This window comes from Cyprinus carpio, chromosome A7 (assembly GCF_018340385.1).
Source record: "Cyprinus carpio isolate SPL01 chromosome A7, ASM1834038v1, whole genome shotgun sequence".
Lineage (NCBI taxonomy): Eukaryota > Metazoa > Chordata > Actinopteri > Cypriniformes > Cyprinidae > Cyprinus > Cyprinus carpio.
In genome coordinates this window covers 39,466,767-39,486,493 of record NC_056578.1, presented here as the reverse complement: position 1 = coordinate 39,486,493, position 19,727 = coordinate 39,466,767, and the positions used below count along the sequence as shown (strand labels likewise).

The 19,727-nt window shown below is 36.1% G+C and overlaps 1 protein-coding gene across 1 annotated transcript in view; it reads right to left on the bottom strand.

The window, feature by feature from the left end:
• Positions 1–10: 10 nt before the first annotated feature.
• The window catches only part of LOC109064837 (FRAS1-related extracellular matrix protein 1-like), a 37,342-nt gene continuing 17,625 nt past the window's right edge, over positions 11–19,727 (bottom strand). The window contains exons 10-38 of the mRNA XM_042761129.1: positions 19,135–19,277; positions 17,795–17,991; positions 17,596–17,686; positions 17,352–17,519; positions 14,765–14,973; positions 14,693–14,704; positions 13,263–13,356; positions 12,931–13,183; positions 11,840–12,043; positions 10,557–10,742; positions 10,252–10,448; positions 9,535–9,742; positions 8,836–8,980; positions 8,534–8,675; positions 7,194–7,389; positions 6,581–6,845; positions 5,051–5,468; positions 4,618–4,819; positions 4,373–4,517; positions 4,036–4,165; positions 3,887–3,956; positions 3,650–3,796; positions 3,297–3,499; positions 2,556–2,603; positions 2,212–2,388; positions 2,022–2,126; positions 1,807–1,922; positions 1,634–1,719; positions 11–682 (exon numbers count right to left, since the gene is read on the bottom strand). Coding sequence (XP_042617063.1) covers positions 480–682; positions 1,634–1,719; positions 1,807–1,922; positions 2,022–2,126; positions 2,212–2,388; positions 2,556–2,603; positions 3,297–3,499; positions 3,650–3,796; positions 3,887–3,956; positions 4,036–4,165; positions 4,373–4,517; positions 4,618–4,819; positions 5,051–5,468; positions 6,581–6,845; positions 7,194–7,389; positions 8,534–8,675; positions 8,836–8,980; positions 9,535–9,742; positions 10,252–10,448; positions 10,557–10,742; positions 11,840–12,043; positions 12,931–13,183; positions 13,263–13,356; positions 14,693–14,704; positions 14,765–14,973; positions 17,352–17,519; positions 17,596–17,686; positions 17,795–17,991; positions 19,135–19,277 — 4,760 coding nt within the window. The 3' untranslated portion in view covers positions 11–479. The remainder of the gene's footprint in view (positions 683–1,633; positions 1,720–1,806; positions 1,923–2,021; positions 2,127–2,211; positions 2,389–2,555; positions 2,604–3,296; positions 3,500–3,649; positions 3,797–3,886; positions 3,957–4,035; positions 4,166–4,372; positions 4,518–4,617; positions 4,820–5,050; positions 5,469–6,580; positions 6,846–7,193; positions 7,390–8,533; positions 8,676–8,835; positions 8,981–9,534; positions 9,743–10,251; positions 10,449–10,556; positions 10,743–11,839; positions 12,044–12,930; positions 13,184–13,262; positions 13,357–14,692; positions 14,705–14,764; positions 14,974–17,351; positions 17,520–17,595; positions 17,687–17,794; positions 17,992–19,134; positions 19,278–19,727) is intronic.

Below are 19,727 nucleotides of genomic sequence, written 5' to 3'. Positions count from 1 at the left end.
CAAATTGATAGAACGTTCATTTTTAGGTGTTATATCAGAAAATTTTATTTCAAAGTCGTGATCTTTGCAGTGACATCATTTACAGTATTATTTTTTTTAATTAGGAAAAAAAACTAATGCTAACTAAAAAAATTATACATATAAACATCATAGCTACAAAATCTAAAAGATCCCAGTCCCACAACATACAGAGCACATACAATAATAAATACACATAATACAAATAACATTGAGTAGCATACAGTGTGTTACATTTACATAAGACACAACAGTCCTCTGAGTTTGAGAAGATGTTCACCCTTGGGCTCAGAAACAGTGAGCTGACAAACCCTTGTTAATGTGGGCTGTTCTGTTTGTATTTATTTTCTAACAGACTCTGAAGTGCATCAGCCACAGGACAGCACAGTGACATCACGATTAACACGTGCACTAAGCAGCAGAGATGCTGTGGCTGAGAGTCTGTGCAGCTGTGACTGAACTCATATTTTAACGTGACACACGTAGCGGTGTCCCTTTCCTTTCTTACAGTCTCGTATCTGCCACTTCGTCTTCCTCCAGACCAGGGCGCACCTCCTCGTTCCCTTCTTCCTGTATTTAGGAGGGCTCCGCCTCCAGTTGGTGTAAGTGACAGGCTCTCCTCCCACCCACTCCCAGCGGCCTTCACTGTCACGATCATTCAGACCTGTTATTACACAGAGAGAGCGACGAGTTCATGTTTAACCCCTTAGAGCCTACTGGCTCACACTTTAGGGTCCAGTTCTTACTATTAACTATGACTTTTTGCATCAATAAACTCCTGATTTTCTGCTTATTACTAGTTTGTAAGGTAATTATTAAGTTTAGGTATTGGTTAGGAATATGGGATCTAAAATATAGTCATGCATAATAATATAAGTACTAACAATCGGCCAATATGTTAGTAATATGCATGCTAATAAGCAACTAGTTAATAGTGAGAACTGGTCCCTAAAGTGTTACTTCCTACAATATCATAACTGATACTCAAAGGCCTCTAGATGATCAACATGATCATAAATCTACTACATGCCTTTTGTAATCTGACTGGTAGTTTATACTATTTTTATACTTTTAAAGTATAATTATAAAAATGCTGAGTTTTATAAAGTAAACATAAAAATAATATATATTTTAGTAATATTTTGAGATGAACACTCACTGGACTGAAGCAACTTAGGTTTACTTGACTATTCATACCACATATTTAAATGAGATCCAACATGCTTTCCAGGAGTTTTTGTTCATCTCTCAATCATTTTATTGCGTTGCATTATATGTTTTGAAACTTCAGAGCTTTGATCATAAAACTAAGCATTTAAATATATTGGCATATATAGAGTGACACTTGATATTTATATGCATGTCATGTAAGTAGTCCGCTATACTGTTTTTACTTCATAGTCATATAAATATCAGCCCCATATTTAGTTTGGGCCTCCGAATAAAACTGAGGTGTCCTTTCTGCTTTTTTTTGAGCTCCATAATCTCTAAGATCACAGTACGTAAGCCATAAAAGCACATATGCAAACTTTCATTTTTTACATTTTTTTGTATATAGTGTTGACACTCTAATTACACTGACTGCATAAAATTCAGAAGAAGAAGAAACAGTTACCAATCCAAAAGGGTTTTCTATCACTGAAGTCCCACAGCCAGTCCATGTCTCCTTTTGACAAAACACTGACCAGGTGTCCATTGTAGCTTGAGGGAACAAGTATTTAGTATGTAGTAGTCACGGTTACTCATAAGCGTTGATGTTGTGTTTATCTAGCGTTTGGCCGCCCTCACCTCTCTCTGCAGGCCCGCGCCGCGGCGCTCCACGTGGCTTTGTGCTCGGTGCTGAGTATGTAACAGTAGTTGTTGTGATAAGTCCATCCTCGAGGACACTTCTGTGCTTCTACAGTCTGGGTGAGTGCAGAAAAGACCAGAAAACATTCAAATCATCTCATGAAATGTTGAAACTGAAGGCCCAGTCAAATATTAAGTACTGTAACGTTACTGACCTCATTAGTCAGTGTCCAAGGCCTCCAGGAGCCCCCGTTACAGCGAAACAGCTGAGCCGAGCTGTCGCTCTGATGCAGAAAGCCTGTGAGCTCTGGAGTGCAGGGCTTGGGAGAAACACAACCAAATATGCAGGTTTATTTACAAAAGATTACTGTAAATTTATCTGACACACACTCACACAACTCTCACCCGAGTCACAACACGCGGGAAAGCTCTGGTGTTTGTGTGCGGGGCGGTTTGATGGGGTTTTGTCCTGTCGTGAGGAGAGCGCTGCTGCCCCCAGCTGGTCACCTGCACCTGAGCCTTTCTGTCAGTCCTGGAGCCAGCGCTGTCCTCCTCCACCGCCATCGATATGAGTCCATGATACTGTCAGTGATTAGTAATATTAATGATATAAATAAAGTGAATTATGTGTGATTTTATATAATGAATAGTAACAAAATTAAGATCAAAAATGATTTTTGAACATAACACAGGTATATGTAACGTTAGTCCCAGCTGCTCAAATTCCATTGTGTTTTTATTCGACCTACTTTGTAAATGACATCAGATCCCTGGCGAATGGTTTCAGAAGGCTGAACCTGTGGATGAAAGGTCACCGTGTTATCTTTAGTGAGTAAACAAAAAGAAGTAAGTAAAGCTGTACAAAATACAAAATAATAAAAAATGTATAAATATAATATTTATCTAATAAAATTTAGATTATATGAATGTTGCCTACACAAATTCTGAAATTAAAGCTGAAATGAAACAAACTTAAATGGAACTAATAATGTATTAAAAATAGTTTTTAAGTGAAATGAAGCTAAAAAGAAACAATAAAAAATCAAAATATTAATTAATGTTTCAATAGTATAAATAACACTGATATACTGTGTGTGTGTGTGTGTGTGTGTGTGTGTGTGTGTGTGTGTGTGTGTGTGTGTGTGTGTGTGTGTGCGTGTCTGCTTGTATCTGCGTGTGTCTGTGTGTGTGTGTGTGTGTGTGTGTGTGACTTCAAATAAAAATATAACATTAATTATTAAATATAACATGAAAGACTTACGCTTTAAAAACTTGAAAATTAAATTAAATAAATATAACTAACTGAAATAACACGTTTTCTAAAATTGCAAAAATTAAATAAAATATACTAAAACTATAAATATATATATATAAAAAAAACTAATAAAAATGTCAAAAGCACATAACTAAATTGCTAAAACTTCAAATGAAATCTAAAAAAAAAATCGATTAAACTATTAAAACAATTTTTTATGTTTGTATTAACGTACCACTTTCCCATTCCCAATGACTCGGAGTCTTTTCTTTGTAGCAGTGGGAGCTTGAACTATCATATCCCCGTCTCCTCTGATGAAGCTCTGAGAGAAAGGTAGAGTCTCCACCTGGATGGAGCCGTGTTGAGGGTACGGCCCCGGCTGCACCTCTCGGCCCTGAAGACCAGTGTCCGCTTTAAACCGGCTCTCTCTGCACTGACCTTTACAAACACCCAATGAATCATCTTACTACACACATAACCTGTGACGCTTCACCATTGTGTGAAAAACAAAAAAGATCAGAATTGTTGCTCTTTTCATTAAAGGAATAGTTCACCTAAATTATGATCTTCTGGATAACTTGCACTAACCATTTGTGTCCTTTATGAAGATGGTGGCTTTTGAGTTGTCTTTCAGCATTGCACCCACGGGAGAGACCAAATTAACCTCAAATTTCTCATCAGCTTCCTCTAAAGAGTCCTGAACAATCTCCACTTTCCATACTCGACTGACCACCCCTGGAAACAGACACCGTTTAAGTTTTATTAGCATTGATTTTATTATTGAATTAGCTTCTGTATTATCTTGCAGCATCTCATTAATGATACCTGGGTCAAACTGAATCAAAGATGAAGACGGTATGAAGTCTTTTCCAGCAGATGCTGTTAGTTCTTTCACCTATGGGCAATGATAAATATATAAAAATCCACATAAGAATAAGAAGCAAACAAATAAATACAAACAAATCAAGATATACCTGTACAGTAACATAAGACGAGTCCTGCACATTCCCCTTCCTCTGGATGGTCAGTGAGACCGACCCTTGACTCTCACATATTACATACTCAGTCCTGCTCAGGTGCACACTGGCCCAGCTGAACTCTAGTCTGACAGAGGGCAGAATATCACACATCCTAACATCCACCGACAACATGCCATCCAAGTGTATGGGTGGAGGTGTAACGCTCAAGAAACACTCACAAATACATGTTGCTATGAGAAATTACAATTTATGGATGAAGAAATGAAACAACACGGTCACTAATCCTGCAGGAAAACAAAATCAAAGCAACATTTAAAAGCCCAGGGTTTACCTGTGAGAGGCTCCGGTGTTTCCCAGCGCATCAGAAACAGCAAACTCCAGACTGTCAGTTAAAGCGTCCAGAGCAGAGTTTATGATGTAGACAATATTCCTTCTGTTCAGATCCTTCTGAGAGAAACGCTGCCTTACAAACTCACCTACAGACACGGCAAAGATTATACATGATGTGTATGCATTAACACAGACAGACAGACAGACAGACAGACAGATACATAGACAGAGAGAGAGATCTCTCACCACTGGTATAATTTTCCAGGTACCCAAAGTACGGTTCTCTGAGGATGTGATAGATCAGATCAGCATCTGCTGAGTTCAGATCCTGAGCCTTGAGCTCTCTGGAGGAAATGAAGATCCCATAACGACCATCTTTGAGGAGCTCCACTTTCCACAGTGTTTCCAGCACTGCAACCTGTGGAGCGAAGCTGTCTAGAGCTTCAATCTGTGGCACACACACACACACAATCACAGCAGTGTTAGAAGATAATGACCTCAACATCCTGCATCGCTGTTATATATCCTCATATCACCCAACCCTAAAACTTCCTTTTTAAATCACTAACGCATAGACAAAACAGTATGACTTTCAGTAAAGCTGTATTGTGAAAATAAATTTGAGTAATGTGTAAAAATGTTCTATCAACAGGTACAACAAAAAATTATTGTAACTAACTTGCAGTGTGAAAAAGACGGGCTCTGTTTGTGCTTTTCCGTCCAGCAGGAAGCCTCTCTCTGTGCTATCAGAGGCTGTGAATCTGAAGCGATCTATCTGAGAAGCTCCTCCAGAGTGTTTGTATGCAACACACAGATCCTGAATATTCTGCTGGGAGAAATTACTGCCAGCGAGCAGCGGCTGCCCCTTCAGGAGCAGCTGACCGTACTGAGGAGGCTGCAGCACGCTGAAGCTCAAGGCAGTGTGTGGGCTGTCAGGGTCAGACAGGAACAAAGCATCAGGGGTCAAAGTCATGCTGGAGCCCTGAGGAACCCGCAGACCGCTGTTACGCACTAGTGTGGGCAGAACCTTATCAGTCATCTCCACTAAGATCTCCAGGGTCCCGTTGCGAGCTGATATGCCATTGCTGACCACAAACCTATGGATAATGTAGACATATGACGTTATGTGTAAAGACACAAAATACAAATCAAAAACCCTAATGGTAGAGTAATCACAGCTACACAAGTATTCAATAAATTGGGGGGGAGGGGGGCTGTAAAAAAGTGTAAAAATCTAAAACTATAAAATAGTTGAGCAAAGGCTCGATGTAATCTCACATCTTGGTCATATTTCACCCCTAAATAAATAGAGAGAAAAAAAGAGGAAAGAGCAAGAACTTTTACTTTGCAAAAAGAAACAAGTATAATTTCACATGATGTAATGTATATGTATTTTTTACATTAATATAATTGTAATATTTAATGACAGTTACAGTACTGACAATTTGTGCCTAAAATGTGTTTAATGAATGTTCCAAAAACAGGCTTGATTTACTTTGTTAAATATAATAAATATTAATGAATATTTTTTTGTTTGTTTGTTTGTTTGTTTGTTTTTTCATAAAATAAATGTATAAAAGATTTAACTTTATTAATTTTAATGTAACTTTGCAAAAGTAAAGTGAAGAGCTATTTAGGAAAAATATTGTGGAAAAAATATAGATATTTTTATATTCTTATATACAAATATAAGATATTACATAAAATAACGTATAATGCAAAATAGAAATTGTATCATATATTAATATTACATTAATATTATCTCAATTTTTAATAATTTATTATGATGTATATAATGTCAAAATGCTCCTACATATTACTAAACAGGCTTCACTTTCTTGATTGTATGTTATAAAAATTATTAAAATAAATAAAGTAAAGTGGATTTTACTTTGCAAAAAGAAAGTAAAAAGTATATATATATCATTTATATACTTACAAATGTATATTATATATTGTATCATTATATTAATAATAATAATTATATTATCTTAATATTTAATGATTAATTACCATAAATATAATGTCAAAATGCTCCTATATGTTGCTAAAACAGGTTTCACTTTTTGAAAATATTATAAATATTATATAAACATTGCTTTTATTATTTTTTTTTTTTTAGGGTGAAATATAATTTTTACAATATTTCTTTAAGTGATTTAAAATCTTAATTAATATATTAATTCATGTTCTTGCATGAGGTCCTTACCGCAGGGTCTCTTTAGGTGAAGTGGCTCTGTTGTCATGTACGTAACACACCAGGTTTGCTGCTACGTCCAGCTGACTGAACGACTGGATTTGCACTCCGGGGTGTTTGATGTACTCCACATGTCCATGTGCTGGAGGTACGGTGATGATGTACAGCAGCTCCTCCGGCTTGTCAGTGCCGTCCACAGCCAGCAAGACGTCTGTGGTGAGGATCACACGCTCCCCGCGGCTCGTCCTCACAGGCTTCAGGAGCAATGCTATGTCTCCTGGAGAGAATCACAGACTAGACTTGAAAAGATGAGCAATTTGTTGATAACCCTTAGAATATAGTATGCATAGAAATGTATAGAAAATACAGTCATATCAAGTACTTAATGGTAAATTTTAATGTAATTTTCACTCAAAAACTGCTAGTAAATTTCACAAATGATTGCAAAGAAATTGCACACAGTAACATTGAATTAAAAGGGAAATTTTGAATTAGAATGACTCAGATTTCTTGTAAAACATACTCAGTCTTTATTTCCATCATTTTTTTACAGTGCTGGGAAAAAATAAAATGAAGTGCATACACTTGCTCAAAATGAAAGCATGAGAATAAAGCAGCAGCCCACCTTTCTCTAGTTTTTTGATCGTGATGTGGAAGTGCTGCGCAGGAGAGCGGTTCTTGCCATCCAACAGGTGGAAGACTAAGAAGTCAGCAGCGGCGGCTCCAGGATGACCGGTGTGAAGGTAACGTAACAGGTTCATATCCAAAACCTGCTGAGAGCAGTTCATTCCTGCTGATACTGACATCCAGTCTGTGCCCACCTGAGGAACAGCAGACAAGCAGAATGTCAAAAATGACAATTTGCTGAAGATTTACTCAGACTCAGGCCATCCAAGAGAAGAAGAGTTTTGGTTCTTCATCAGAACAGATTTGGAGAAATGTACATTCCATCACTTGCTCACCAATGGATCCTATGCAGTGAATGGGTGCCGTCAGAATGAGAGTCCAAACAGCTGATAAAAACATCAGAATAATCCACACCACTCCAGTCCATCAGTTAACATCTTTTGAAGTGAAAAGCTGCATGTTTATAAAAAAACAACTCCATCATTAGGACATTTCAACTGAAACATTGCTTCTGGCCAAAATGTGAGTCTAATTTTGGACTCTCATTCTGACGGCACCCATTCATCTTGTTTTTTTTCTCCTTAAAACACAATCATGTACATACATTCTACTTACATATTATTGTAGCCCAGTTTGTACTGATTGCAGTATTATTAGACTTTAGCCATGAATATGTTTAGAAGCAACTGAAAAAAACACAAAAGTCAGGGCATGTCAAAACTTCTCCAAGCCCCCAAAAACCCCTAGACCTCAGAGGGTTAAGCACTACATTCATTGTCTTCTGTCTTCTGTTTGAATTACCACAGTGTGAAGGTAAGTTCAGGCAAATTTATGAATGAACCACTTGGTTTAAAACCTTTCCGGTCTACTGACATTTGTTAGGACATCCGTTTTGAACTGGTCGTGATAACTTTTGTTAACTCTACAATAAGTAAATCCACTTCACCAGCCAATTACTTTTAAACAGTGATGCTTTAGAGCGACCACAAAAATCATAAGTTAAAAGACAGATTTCCTAAAGCTGGCTGTGCACTTGTTTCTCTGGTGCATAAGGTCTATAGTAGAACCATATTTGGTTCCCCGGATGAACCTTTAAGGGAACAGTTTTTAAAAGAACCATATTTTCTTAATGTGAAGAACATTTTTCACACTATAAAGAACCTTTTGTGTATTGGAAAAGTTCAATGGATGTTAAAGGTGCTTCATGGAACTATTGATGCCAAAAAAAGAACCTTTAGTTTAATTACGAAACAAATTGTAACTTTTAAGGTATAAAAAATTATCACATACAGTAATAACTGCTGATTAAAAATCTGACTGCATATTGAGTAAACTGACTTTCATCTGAATGACACCATGACTCGGGACGCTCTCGAACACATAGATGATGTCGGAGGAAGGAGTGTCTTTATCGTGAGCGCTGAGCACAGCACTGGAGATCAGCCTGGACTCCCCCGCCTCCATCTCAATCCCAGTGTTTCTGAGGAAACCAAGCAACTAACTTAGACAAGCAATAAGGCTATAATGTCCTCAATGTTTATGGTTTGAATGTATTGTATAGTCAGCGATCAATAATCATATATATGTTACAACAACGAAACAAATGTCTAATACATAAATGTATGATTTATTGCAGTTACCGTATAAGTTGTGGCTCCTCATCATTGACAGGAAGTACTTTGACCCGCACGTGTTTCTGGAGCTGGTGTTTCCCATCAGAGAGCTGAACAATAAATCCATCCTGCTCACTCTCAGAGTCATCGTGCACGTACATCAGAGTCATGCCTGAGGACAGAGTAAGATATATGCTTCTTATCGATCAAAATACAGTTTAGACATTTAGATTTATTTATTAAATTGGAAAGGACAGTTCATTTTGAATTGATCAAAAGTGACAGGAAAACATTAACAATGATAAATAAAAAATTATATTTCAAATAAATGCAGTTCTTTTGAACTTTCTATTCATCAAAGAATCTTGAAAAATGCATCTCAGCACAGCTGTTTTCAACATTGATAATAATGTTTCTCAAGCAGCAAATCAGCATATTAGAATGATTTCTGAAGGATCATGTGACTCTGAAGACTAGAGTAATGATGCTGAAAAATCAGCTTTAGCCACAGGAATAAATTACATTTTAAAATATATTCAAATATATAGAAAACAGTCAAATTTAAATTGTAATAATCGTTCACAATATTACTGTTTTTACTGTATTTTCAATCATAAAAATTTAGCATAATACAGATTACGAACTATATGCATATTACAAATAATAGACTACAGATTAATATGTCATTTAGACTGTAGACCACACAATTCAGATGTATAGCAGTACCGTTCCTGAGGTCGTCCATGGTGAAGTGCTCCACAGGGATCTCAGATCCACGCTTGTAAAGTGTCACACCATTGCCGTGTGGCACGCTCATGATGGAGCCGTGCTGAGGCTGCTGGACTATGCTGAACATTAAATGCTCTCTAGGAACATCAAGATCCACTGCACTGATTATAGCTGGGTACAGCTCTTTCACGTCTCCCTCCCGAACCTAAAAGCCAAATGTTGGTCATCAGACAATGATGTGAACTGACTACAGCAATGTTTTTTGATAAAGATCATGCCAGTATAACCACAAAAACCTTCAGTAATTGCTCTAATCAGTTACTCAGCTAATAAAAATATGTTCTAAGAACATTTAGCTAACGTTCCCATTAAGTTATAAAAACATTATTTCTGAATGTTCTCAGAACATCCAGTTTTAAATACGTTTTTTCTTGGTTAGTCGAACGTTAATGGAACATTCCAGATGATTATGGGAACGTTACTTTTGAACGTCCTCCTAACATTCTGAAACAATTAGCAACATTTTTAAAACATTAGATTAAACTAACAAGTTCAGGAAAAAACAAAGTTCCATAAACGATGGATAAATAATGTTCTTTAAAGACCAGAGAACTTTGAATGAGCATTCTATTAATGTTACTTGAAGACATCATAACTTTGAGAGAACCTTAACAGAATGTTAGTCACTGGGTACAAGATTACTCTCTGACTGACCGTGATGTTTCTGGCCAGGAAGTCTGGAATCTCATCATTGGTTGGATGGATGATGATGTAAAACGGGACTGAAGAGGACTGTTGTTTCCCATCGGACACATGCAGCATGAGCTGGTCGGTGGTGGGCTCAATCCTCTGGTGTCTAGACTGGACATAGTTAATGTGTCCATTCAACACATCCCTGTAAGTGAAAGAGGCTGGATGTGGAAAGAAACATTGTTGTTTCACCACAGGCTTCAATATAATCAACATATAATATATGCACATATAACATCAGCTTTTAGATCCAGTGAAACGTGACTTACCAATACTGATTCCCGTGTTGCTCTTTTCAAACCCTGGACTGGGCAGGACGTTTTCTATGTATCCAAACTGTGGAGGAGCGACCAGAATGAGGTTAAGGTCCTCGGGAGCAGAGTCTTGGTCTTCAACTCTCAGATGGGGGACCGTGATGGAGGCTGACCCTCCCTCATCCACCATAAACACCTCTCCTGATGAGAGAAAAGATGCTTCATGGACTCTAGCAATTAGTGCTAAAATATGTCTTCTGAAAAGAGGCGCATTAATTTGTATTAAATGTGCACTTGTAGTGTACTTCAAATCAAGGTGCATTTTGAAAAAACTTTACTTTCTGATAATATAACATAAATTAAATTAAATGCCACTTAAAGGGATACTCCACCCCAAAATGAACATTTTGTCATTATTCACTCACCCCCATGTCGTTCCAAACCCGTGAAAGCTCCGTTTGTCTTCGGAACACAATTTAAGATATTTTGGATGAAAACCGGGAGGCCTGTGACTGTCCCATAGACTGCCAAATAAATAACAGTATCAAGGTCCAGAAAAGGTATTAAAGTCATCGTCAGAATACTCCATCTGCCACCAGATGGCCAATCTGGGTTATACGAAGCAACAGGAACACTTTTTGTAAGCGAAGAAAACAAAAATAACGACTTTATTCAACAATTCAACAATTTGTCAACAGTCTCCTCTGTGTCTCTCCATATCACCGTATGCTGCGTATGCTCTTCTGTATCATCCACGCTGTTTCACGCTGTTTCTACGTACGTGTATTTAGCTTTGATTTGAAAGAAAACAGAGCATCCTTGTGGCACGGATGATACAGAAGAGCATACACAGGATACGGTGATATGGAGAGACACAGAGGAGACTGTTGACAAAGGAATTGTTGAATAAAGTCGTTATTTTTGTTTTCTTCGATTACAAAAAGTGCTCCAGTCACTTCATATAACCCAGATTGCACATCTGATGGCAGGTGGAGGATTCTGACGACAACTTTCATACCTTTTATGGACCTTGACACTGTTATTTATTTGGCAGTCAATGGGACAGTCACAGGCCTCCCGGTTTTCATCCAAAATATCTTAAATTGTGTTCTGAAGACGAATTAAGCTTTTACGGGTTTGGAACGACATGGGGGTAAGTGATTAATGACATACTTTTCATTTTGGGGTGGAGTATCCCTTTAAGTGAATTTGAAGAGAGATACTTTGATGACTGTTTCAGTCATACGCATACTTACAGCATGTTATTCTAACATCAGAAAGAAATGTGTTTCCATTACCAACAGCAATAGAAGGCGGTTGGTTGTTCACGGGATAAACGGTGATATTAAGGTCGTAGACAGGCAGGGTGTTCTTTACTTCCGGTGTTTGTGCGCTGAATACAGTGGCTCTGTCACTGCAACAGGAAGGAAATGGCCCTGATTCTCCATCAGAGATCACAAACGTAACGACGTCATGACGTGGCTGCAACCCAATCTCATGTCCTTGAGTGTATAATTGATATAAATTTGTTATGGCAGGGATTTATAATCAAAATTAAGAAACAGCATCAAACAAATGCATATACCCTTGTGAAAAAGAAGTGCACTTAATTGTATTTAATGTGCACTATACTTGAGACCTTAAAAGTATATTTTTTAATTAAGCTGCTCTTAGAGATAACATAATATTAATGAAATAAAAGGCCATATAGGTGTATCTAAAGAGACTACACTTAACTATTTTAACACACCTAAAATTAAGCTCATTTGTAATAATGTAAAATAGTAAATTTGAAACCATTATGTTTTAATATTTTTTTGTTGTGCTTTAAAGACGTACACTTATTTTGATGTGTTGACTAACATACTAAAGCACATGTAAAACACTTGATTCAAATCTGAACTGTAGTGTGTCATTCAATATTACATTTACATTTACAACTCCATCATTTCAAATGTGCAATTACAAATATATTTAAATACAGGACACAGTAGTTTTCATAGAAATTACATTAAAGTATATTTTAGTTTAACATAAATGCTTGTCAGTATTCGACAGTACTTTAACCATACAGTTTTTCGAAGACAACAGATGTACTTGAATCCAAAAGTGGGTCCAAAGAAAAAAACACTTTTAAAGTCCAGCTAACTTCATTTAATATTTAAACTATAATACATTCATTTAATTGTAATTAACATGCAATTAAATGTCTGAAAACCTTACAATTAGTTAGCATGTAAGTGAGTGTTTCCATAAAAAAAGTATGAGAAAGTGTACTTTTTTCACAAGGGTAGGTCAAAACATGGTTAGATATTAAATCGAACCACTGAAACAGAAACACAATCAATATAAAAAATGAAAGTATCCAGTACTATTATTCTCATATTACCTGTGTGTCTGTAGGAAATGAAGCCAGCAGTTACATCTGCTTGAATGAAGCGGTCCACAATGATGCCATTTCTTTGAACTACCCCGTGATATGGTTGTCGGGCGATCATATACATCAGTGTGCTGTCATCACTGTCAGGATCCGTGGCACAGATGTACTCTATGGTGATGAGCACTTCCTGTCCCTCTGCACAGGCTAAAACGGGTTTCAGTCCTGGCAATAGGACTGGCACCTCATCGTTGACTAGTGTCACCTGTTAAAAATGGGTTTGTTTCATGTCTTCATGTGTTTCTGTTGTGATAAAAATCAATTGCAAAATACATCTTCATTACCTTGATATGTAGTACAAAGTCAGCAATATTAATCCCATCTGTGGCAATGAATTTAATAACATCATGTTCTGTCTCAGAGCTGTCATGGCGATATCTGTCCAGACAAAATAGTCAAAACTAAAAATAACATAGAGGTAGTGAACCAGAAAAGTGGAATTTAACTTAAAGGGATAGTTCACCCAAAAATGAAAATTCTATCATTTATTCATCCTCACGTCACTCCAAACCTGTATGTGTTTTTTTCTTCTTCCACAAAAGAAGACATTTTTGAATAATGTCGGTCACTAAACAGCTGAAGGTAACCATTGACTTTTTATGTTTTTTTGTTTTTTGATTATTTTTTTCCATACTATGAAAATCAATGGCTAACCGGAAACTGTTTGGTTTCCAACATTCTTCAAAATATCTTATTTTTATGTTCAAAATTTTGGGTGAACTATCCCTTTAAGGCAAGACACCCCAGTTGAACAGAGTAAAAAAAATTAACCAAGATATCACCTGTAGATAACCCCAGTTGACTGGCTGTATTAACAGTCTCAAACATTTTTGTATTACAGGTTTTCTTCAATGTTATGTTTAAATATGTAAATTCATTATCTCATTAAATATGCAGAGATTTCCCTACATTTCTAGAAATTTAATCTGAAAGTCAGATATTCAGTTCAATATTAATTTTGTTAACATACTGGAGTTTGAGGTTTTTACAGAGGGAATTTTGGATATTTATTTTTATCACTTCTGATAAATCTGAAAATACTGTTAACAGCCAAAAAAACATAAATTTCACCCCCTTTTTAAGAATATATAATTGTGGCATAAAATCATGCAAATTATATATGAACAAACCTGTCTGTAAAAAGTATTCATAATATAGATAGGACTAAAATTGTTTGTTTTTATGTTTGTAAAACACAAAAAATAAACATTAACTAATATTAAACTGAAAAAATATAAAAATTTTACAAACCCCTCTGTAAAAACCTACAGTACATAGATATGAATAAAAAATAAATAAATAAAATTTGTAGTGCTGTCAAACGATTAATCATGATTAATCGCATCCAAAAGTTTTTGTATGTGTGTGTTTTGTGTTTAATATATAAACATAACATATTTTTCTGAAACATACATGCATTTTTGTGTATTTATGAATACATAATAAATATGCACAGCACACATACATATATTATGTAAACAAAAACTTTTATTTTGGATGTGATTAAATGCTAATAATTGTTTGACAGCATTAAAAAATTTACAAAACATCCTATAAAGACATGTAATTGAAATGCCCAGGCAAATAGATTGTAAACCTTACAGACGCATGCATTTTCATAAAAACCAAGTAGCCCAAAATCTTGAAATTCACCTGACCAACACCACAAAAAAAAAAACCAAGCACCAACAAAATATTAAAAACCACAACTGACCTAACTTTTAGGCTTTTAATAGGTGAGTACAACTATGAAAAAACCACATCTGACCTAATCTTGCTAATAGGCTTTTCAAGATCCCTGACTGTGAAAGTGTGGCCTGGACTCATGGCTGTCCCGTCCAGGTAACCTAATGCTGCATTTTGCCATGCTGAGGTCCCGGTCTTCAGCTCCACGTGCAGAGAGTCCTGTAGCGAGTCCTGGTCTGATAGACGCATGTGGTCTTCACTCACCCAGCTCTCTCCACCCTCATCCACCCTCAGCGGCTTCACGTGCACCTACAGTTGACAAGAAACACATCCTAACACTCAACTACCACTTTTGTTTGCATAGTATAGTTATGTATGAATAAAAAAGCGTTATAGTTTGTAAAATAGGTGAGTAGGTGATAACAAAACGTGTCTCATCAGCATCGGGCTAATAGTAAAATCATCTACTGACTTAAGCAAGCTCAAGGTAACAAATAAAAACGTACTGTTTAATCAATTAAATATATGAAAACTAACCTAATAAGATATGAATATGAATGCATTTTCCCTCATTCATAATTAAACGAGTGACACGTCTTGGGTATTGTATAGTTTTTGTCATTGCGCCTACAGTCGATCTGGAGAAGCTGCGCCAGCAGAGTCAGCCGATTACTTTACTTGTTTTGCGGGTCAGGATGCCCTTTAATAAATCACCGGACAATGTGAGCTAAAATGCAGACGAGTCCTACAACATTTAGATGCAATGAAAGGTTGTAATTCAATTTGTATGAAACATACTTCAGAATGTTGCACTCGACATATTTTAGTCTGGCATTATGGTGTGAAAAGTTGAAAAGTTCAACAAGTGAATGTGTACAAGTTTATGTCACAGTAACACAAATAAGTTAAAATAAATGACTCATCAGAATGAGATCATCCGCTGCATTAAGCTGCGTCGGAATCACAATTGCTTTTTCCTTAAGAAGCGCGTCTTCTTCCAAAAACAAAAAGTAGCTGAAATGAACTTAAATCTTTCTTTGTATACGGAGGTGATCGCATCTCAAACCTGGTTGCATGTCTCAAGCATGGTTACGGCTGGTTTGATCATGCGCGATGTGCGTGGGGTGTTTATAGGTTATCTCAGACGAAGAGACTGTACCCGTGTGTTTTCGGATTATTTTATGATCAGGAAGATTGTTTTCGACATGACTTACTTCATTTAATAATAGACACTTCAAACCCTACTTAAATACACACTAAATTACCTCTCATTTCATTTACTTTCATCATAAAGACATTCACAAAGAACAAGAATGCAGAAAGCGCACCCAATTTGTTTTCTTTATTTTACAAAAAAATTGGGAGTGTAGGCTATAAAAATAATACTTATGTATTTTTTTCTGTCAATGTTAAATTAATGAAAGAACTATGAGTTTCTCTTTGTAGTGCATTTTTTAGGTTTGATAACTTAAATAGTAAAGTAAACTTCAAAGTAACATAAAAGTAATCAGTAATCTGATTACATTTTTAAATGCAGTAATCAGTAATGTAATCAAATTACAATTTTAAAGAAGTAATTAGTAATATGTTTTGGATTACTTTTTTTATGTAACTTACCCAACACTGGTTAAGTGTAACCTGCTGTTTTGTGAGTCTTGGTCTAAGTCAGTGTTCTAGTACATGTTTGTTTTCTAGTCAAGCTATGTTTTAGGTCAAGTTATTTCAAGTTTACCTTTTGTTTGTAAAAGGGATAGTTCCCCCAAAAATGAAAATTACCCAGCGGAAATATCCGCTGGACGCCACTCTCTCGTGAACGTGCATACGACAGTTAGCAGAAGCTAGAGATTAAGAATTATAAAGTTGTAAATATGGATATTTTTCTTACACAAATGCATCGCGTCACTTCAGAAGGCCTTTATTAACCCCCCGGAGCCGTGTGCACTTCTTTCATAATGAATGGGTGCGATTTTTTGGACTTCAAATTTTAGGCTACCATCCACTCCCATTATAAAGCATGGATTAGCCTGGACATTATTAAATATAACTCTGATTGTATTCATCTGAAAGAAGAATGTCATATGCACCTAGGATGGCTTGAGGGTGGGTAAATCATGGGGTAATTTTCATTTTTGGGTGAACTAACGCTTTAAGTTATTTTTTTGTTGTTGTTGTTGTTGTTGTTTTGTTGTTTTTTGTAAATAAACTGCACATGGGTTTGCTTCACATTCGACCCACCACAGTGGACTTTGCTCTAATAATTGTTTTTGTTTTAATATATAATTGTTATATATTAACATATAATTATTATATTTATTTTTTATATTAAAATATTTATATTAATATATTGACACTCATAGTTTCTGTAAATACATACATTTGAAAAAGAGCAGCTTTATCATTACAGCAGATACAACAGATATCTTAAGGGGCCTTTGAATATTTACAATGGGGGCCTTGGAGTCAAAACGGCCGAGAACTGCTGTTCTATGATATTCTAGTCTCTAGATATGGCTCCAGACCTTCCTTCATTCACAATCTATTTTTTTGGGCCATTTTACTGTCCATCATGGGAATATCAGATTACCTACAGTAGAACAGTACTATAGCACAAGTCTCCTCGATAAGCACCACAAGCAAGCACTGTAATTATCATCTGTTCTGGTTTGGGTAGATGAGGGCTGCTGTACCTCTGGTGCCAGGTTGTCCTCCGGCAGAACCGTTATGTTGGAGCAGATTCCAGCAGTCGTGCTGCCTTGCTGGTTGGTCACTGACAGGACAAACTGGATGTGCTGAGGGAACGGTCCAATGTCCAGGATGGGGGGCATGTAAGCAACCTTCATGTAGTTGACCGCATGCTACAAAGACAGGATCATGTACTTGTTCAGATGGTTTTGGGAAAATCTATATCTAACCTTAGTTCAGAATATTTACCTGAGTGAAAAGTCTCAGCATTGGAGCATTTGGGTCCTTGGTAAATTTTGGGATGCTATCAACCAGAAACAACCTTCCTGCATCAGAGCCTCTGGAAATTAAAGCCTAAAGTCAAGACTAAGCTGCAGGTATCTGTTTGAATTGAATGACATCCTGTGGACTGCATGGGCTTCTTATGCAGAGTAGCTTAATTTTGTACCCATAGGTGGTGCTGTAGAAAGGTGGGGTGGTGACGGTGTACGTGAGCTCACTATCCGGTGACTCCAGATCCACAAAGTGCAGCTGCTGCTTGGTCAAGTAGGTGACATCGGTCTCTTTGACAACCAAGTGTCTTGTCACACCCGGTGCCTCCTGTGGAGGCTGATCAGGGACTGGCTGGATTTGAATCACAATGACCTGCAAAGATCACCTGCTTAGTAAAGAACCATGTGAACATGTGAGGAAAATCAGATTAAGGGAAACAGATGAAAGAAGTTAAAAACTTCAGTATAGCTTGGATTCCTATAACCCAGGAAACAAATTCATGTAAAAAAAAAAAAAAAAAAAAACTGTTGTGGGAACCTTGTTTTGAAATGTTTCTAAAACATGGAAATGTCCGAACTGAAATGTTTTCTCGTTGTGATCATAACATTATTATATAAAATTCCAAAACGTTTCTTATAATATTCTACTAACTTTATTTTCAACTAAAATATAACATTATTTTTATGCTTATTTGATTATTCTGAACGTTAAAATGTCCAGTTTTCTTGTTGAGATTATAACATTATTTAAATGTTACAAAAATGTTTCTTACAACGTTCTTTTAACTTTATTTTCATTATATTTATTTTTAATATTTTAAGAATGTTAAAATATCAGGAGATCATAACATTATTTAAAAGTTACACAAATGTTACTTACAACGGTTTACTAACTTATTTTCATTATTTGACCGTTTATGTTTTAATATTCTAAGAACATTAACATGTCTAGTTTTCTTGACATGATTAAAATGTTATTTAAATGTTACAAAAATGTTTTTTACAATGTTCTTCTAACATTATTTTCACCTAAAACATAACGTTATTTGACTTTTTTTTAATATTCTAAGAATGTTAAAATGTCAGCTTTTTGTCGTGATTATAACGTTGTTTAAATATTACAAAAAATGTTTCTGACAATGTTCTACCAACTTTATTTTCACCTTAAATTTAAATTGTACATTTATTTTTAATATTCTAAGAGAGTTAAAATGTTGTGATCATAATGTTATTTAAAGTTTACAAAAACACTTCTTAGAACGTTCATCAAGTACAAATAACATCATAAGGGTTCCAAGAATCTTGTTCTAACATTGTTTCTCTCAACATTATGACAATGTATATCAAATATTATTAAGGTTATAAAAACACTCCTTAAACATTACTTTAAGAACATTTTGTCCTAACATTTATATAACTTTTTTTTTTAAAAAAGGTGAAAGTTGTAAGAACGTTTCCTGTTAGCTGGGAAGGATGATAGAGATATTGCATTGATCAATGAATATCCAGAAATTACCTGAGGCTCTGATAGATTAGGGGGGTCATGAAAGTCAGAGAGCACCACCTCAAAAGAGTCATCAAACACCTCACTGCCTGAGTGCCGATAGTAGATGATGGAGTGGAAGAGGTCCTTCTGAAGAAAACGGGTCACGGGGTATCCTGAACAAATAAAAAAACAGTATTTAAAGGACACCTAAGGAAACTCAGTTCCTCAAGAATTAATTAGGAATTATGATTTTTATATATTGTAAAGAAAATGTAAAAGCTGTTTGCTGTGCAAAAGTCAGGTTACTTTTTAGGGTGTTGCAATGCATTTGTTGAGGTGTTCTAGGTGGTTCCTACAGAGCTGCTAGTTGGTCGCTAGGGTGTTGCTAGGTAGTTGTGTGGGAGTTCTGGGTAGGTTCTAGGGTGTTGCTACAATAGGTTAGGATGTTATGAGTGGCTTCTAAGGCACTGCTAACTGGTTGCTAGGATGTTCTGGGAGGTTTCCAGGATGCTGCAATTATGGGCGGTTACTAGGGTGTTATGAGTGGTTACTAGGGTGGTTACTTGGCAGTTACTAGGGTGTTAGGGTGGTTAATAGTGAGCTACTAGTTGGTTGAAAGGGAG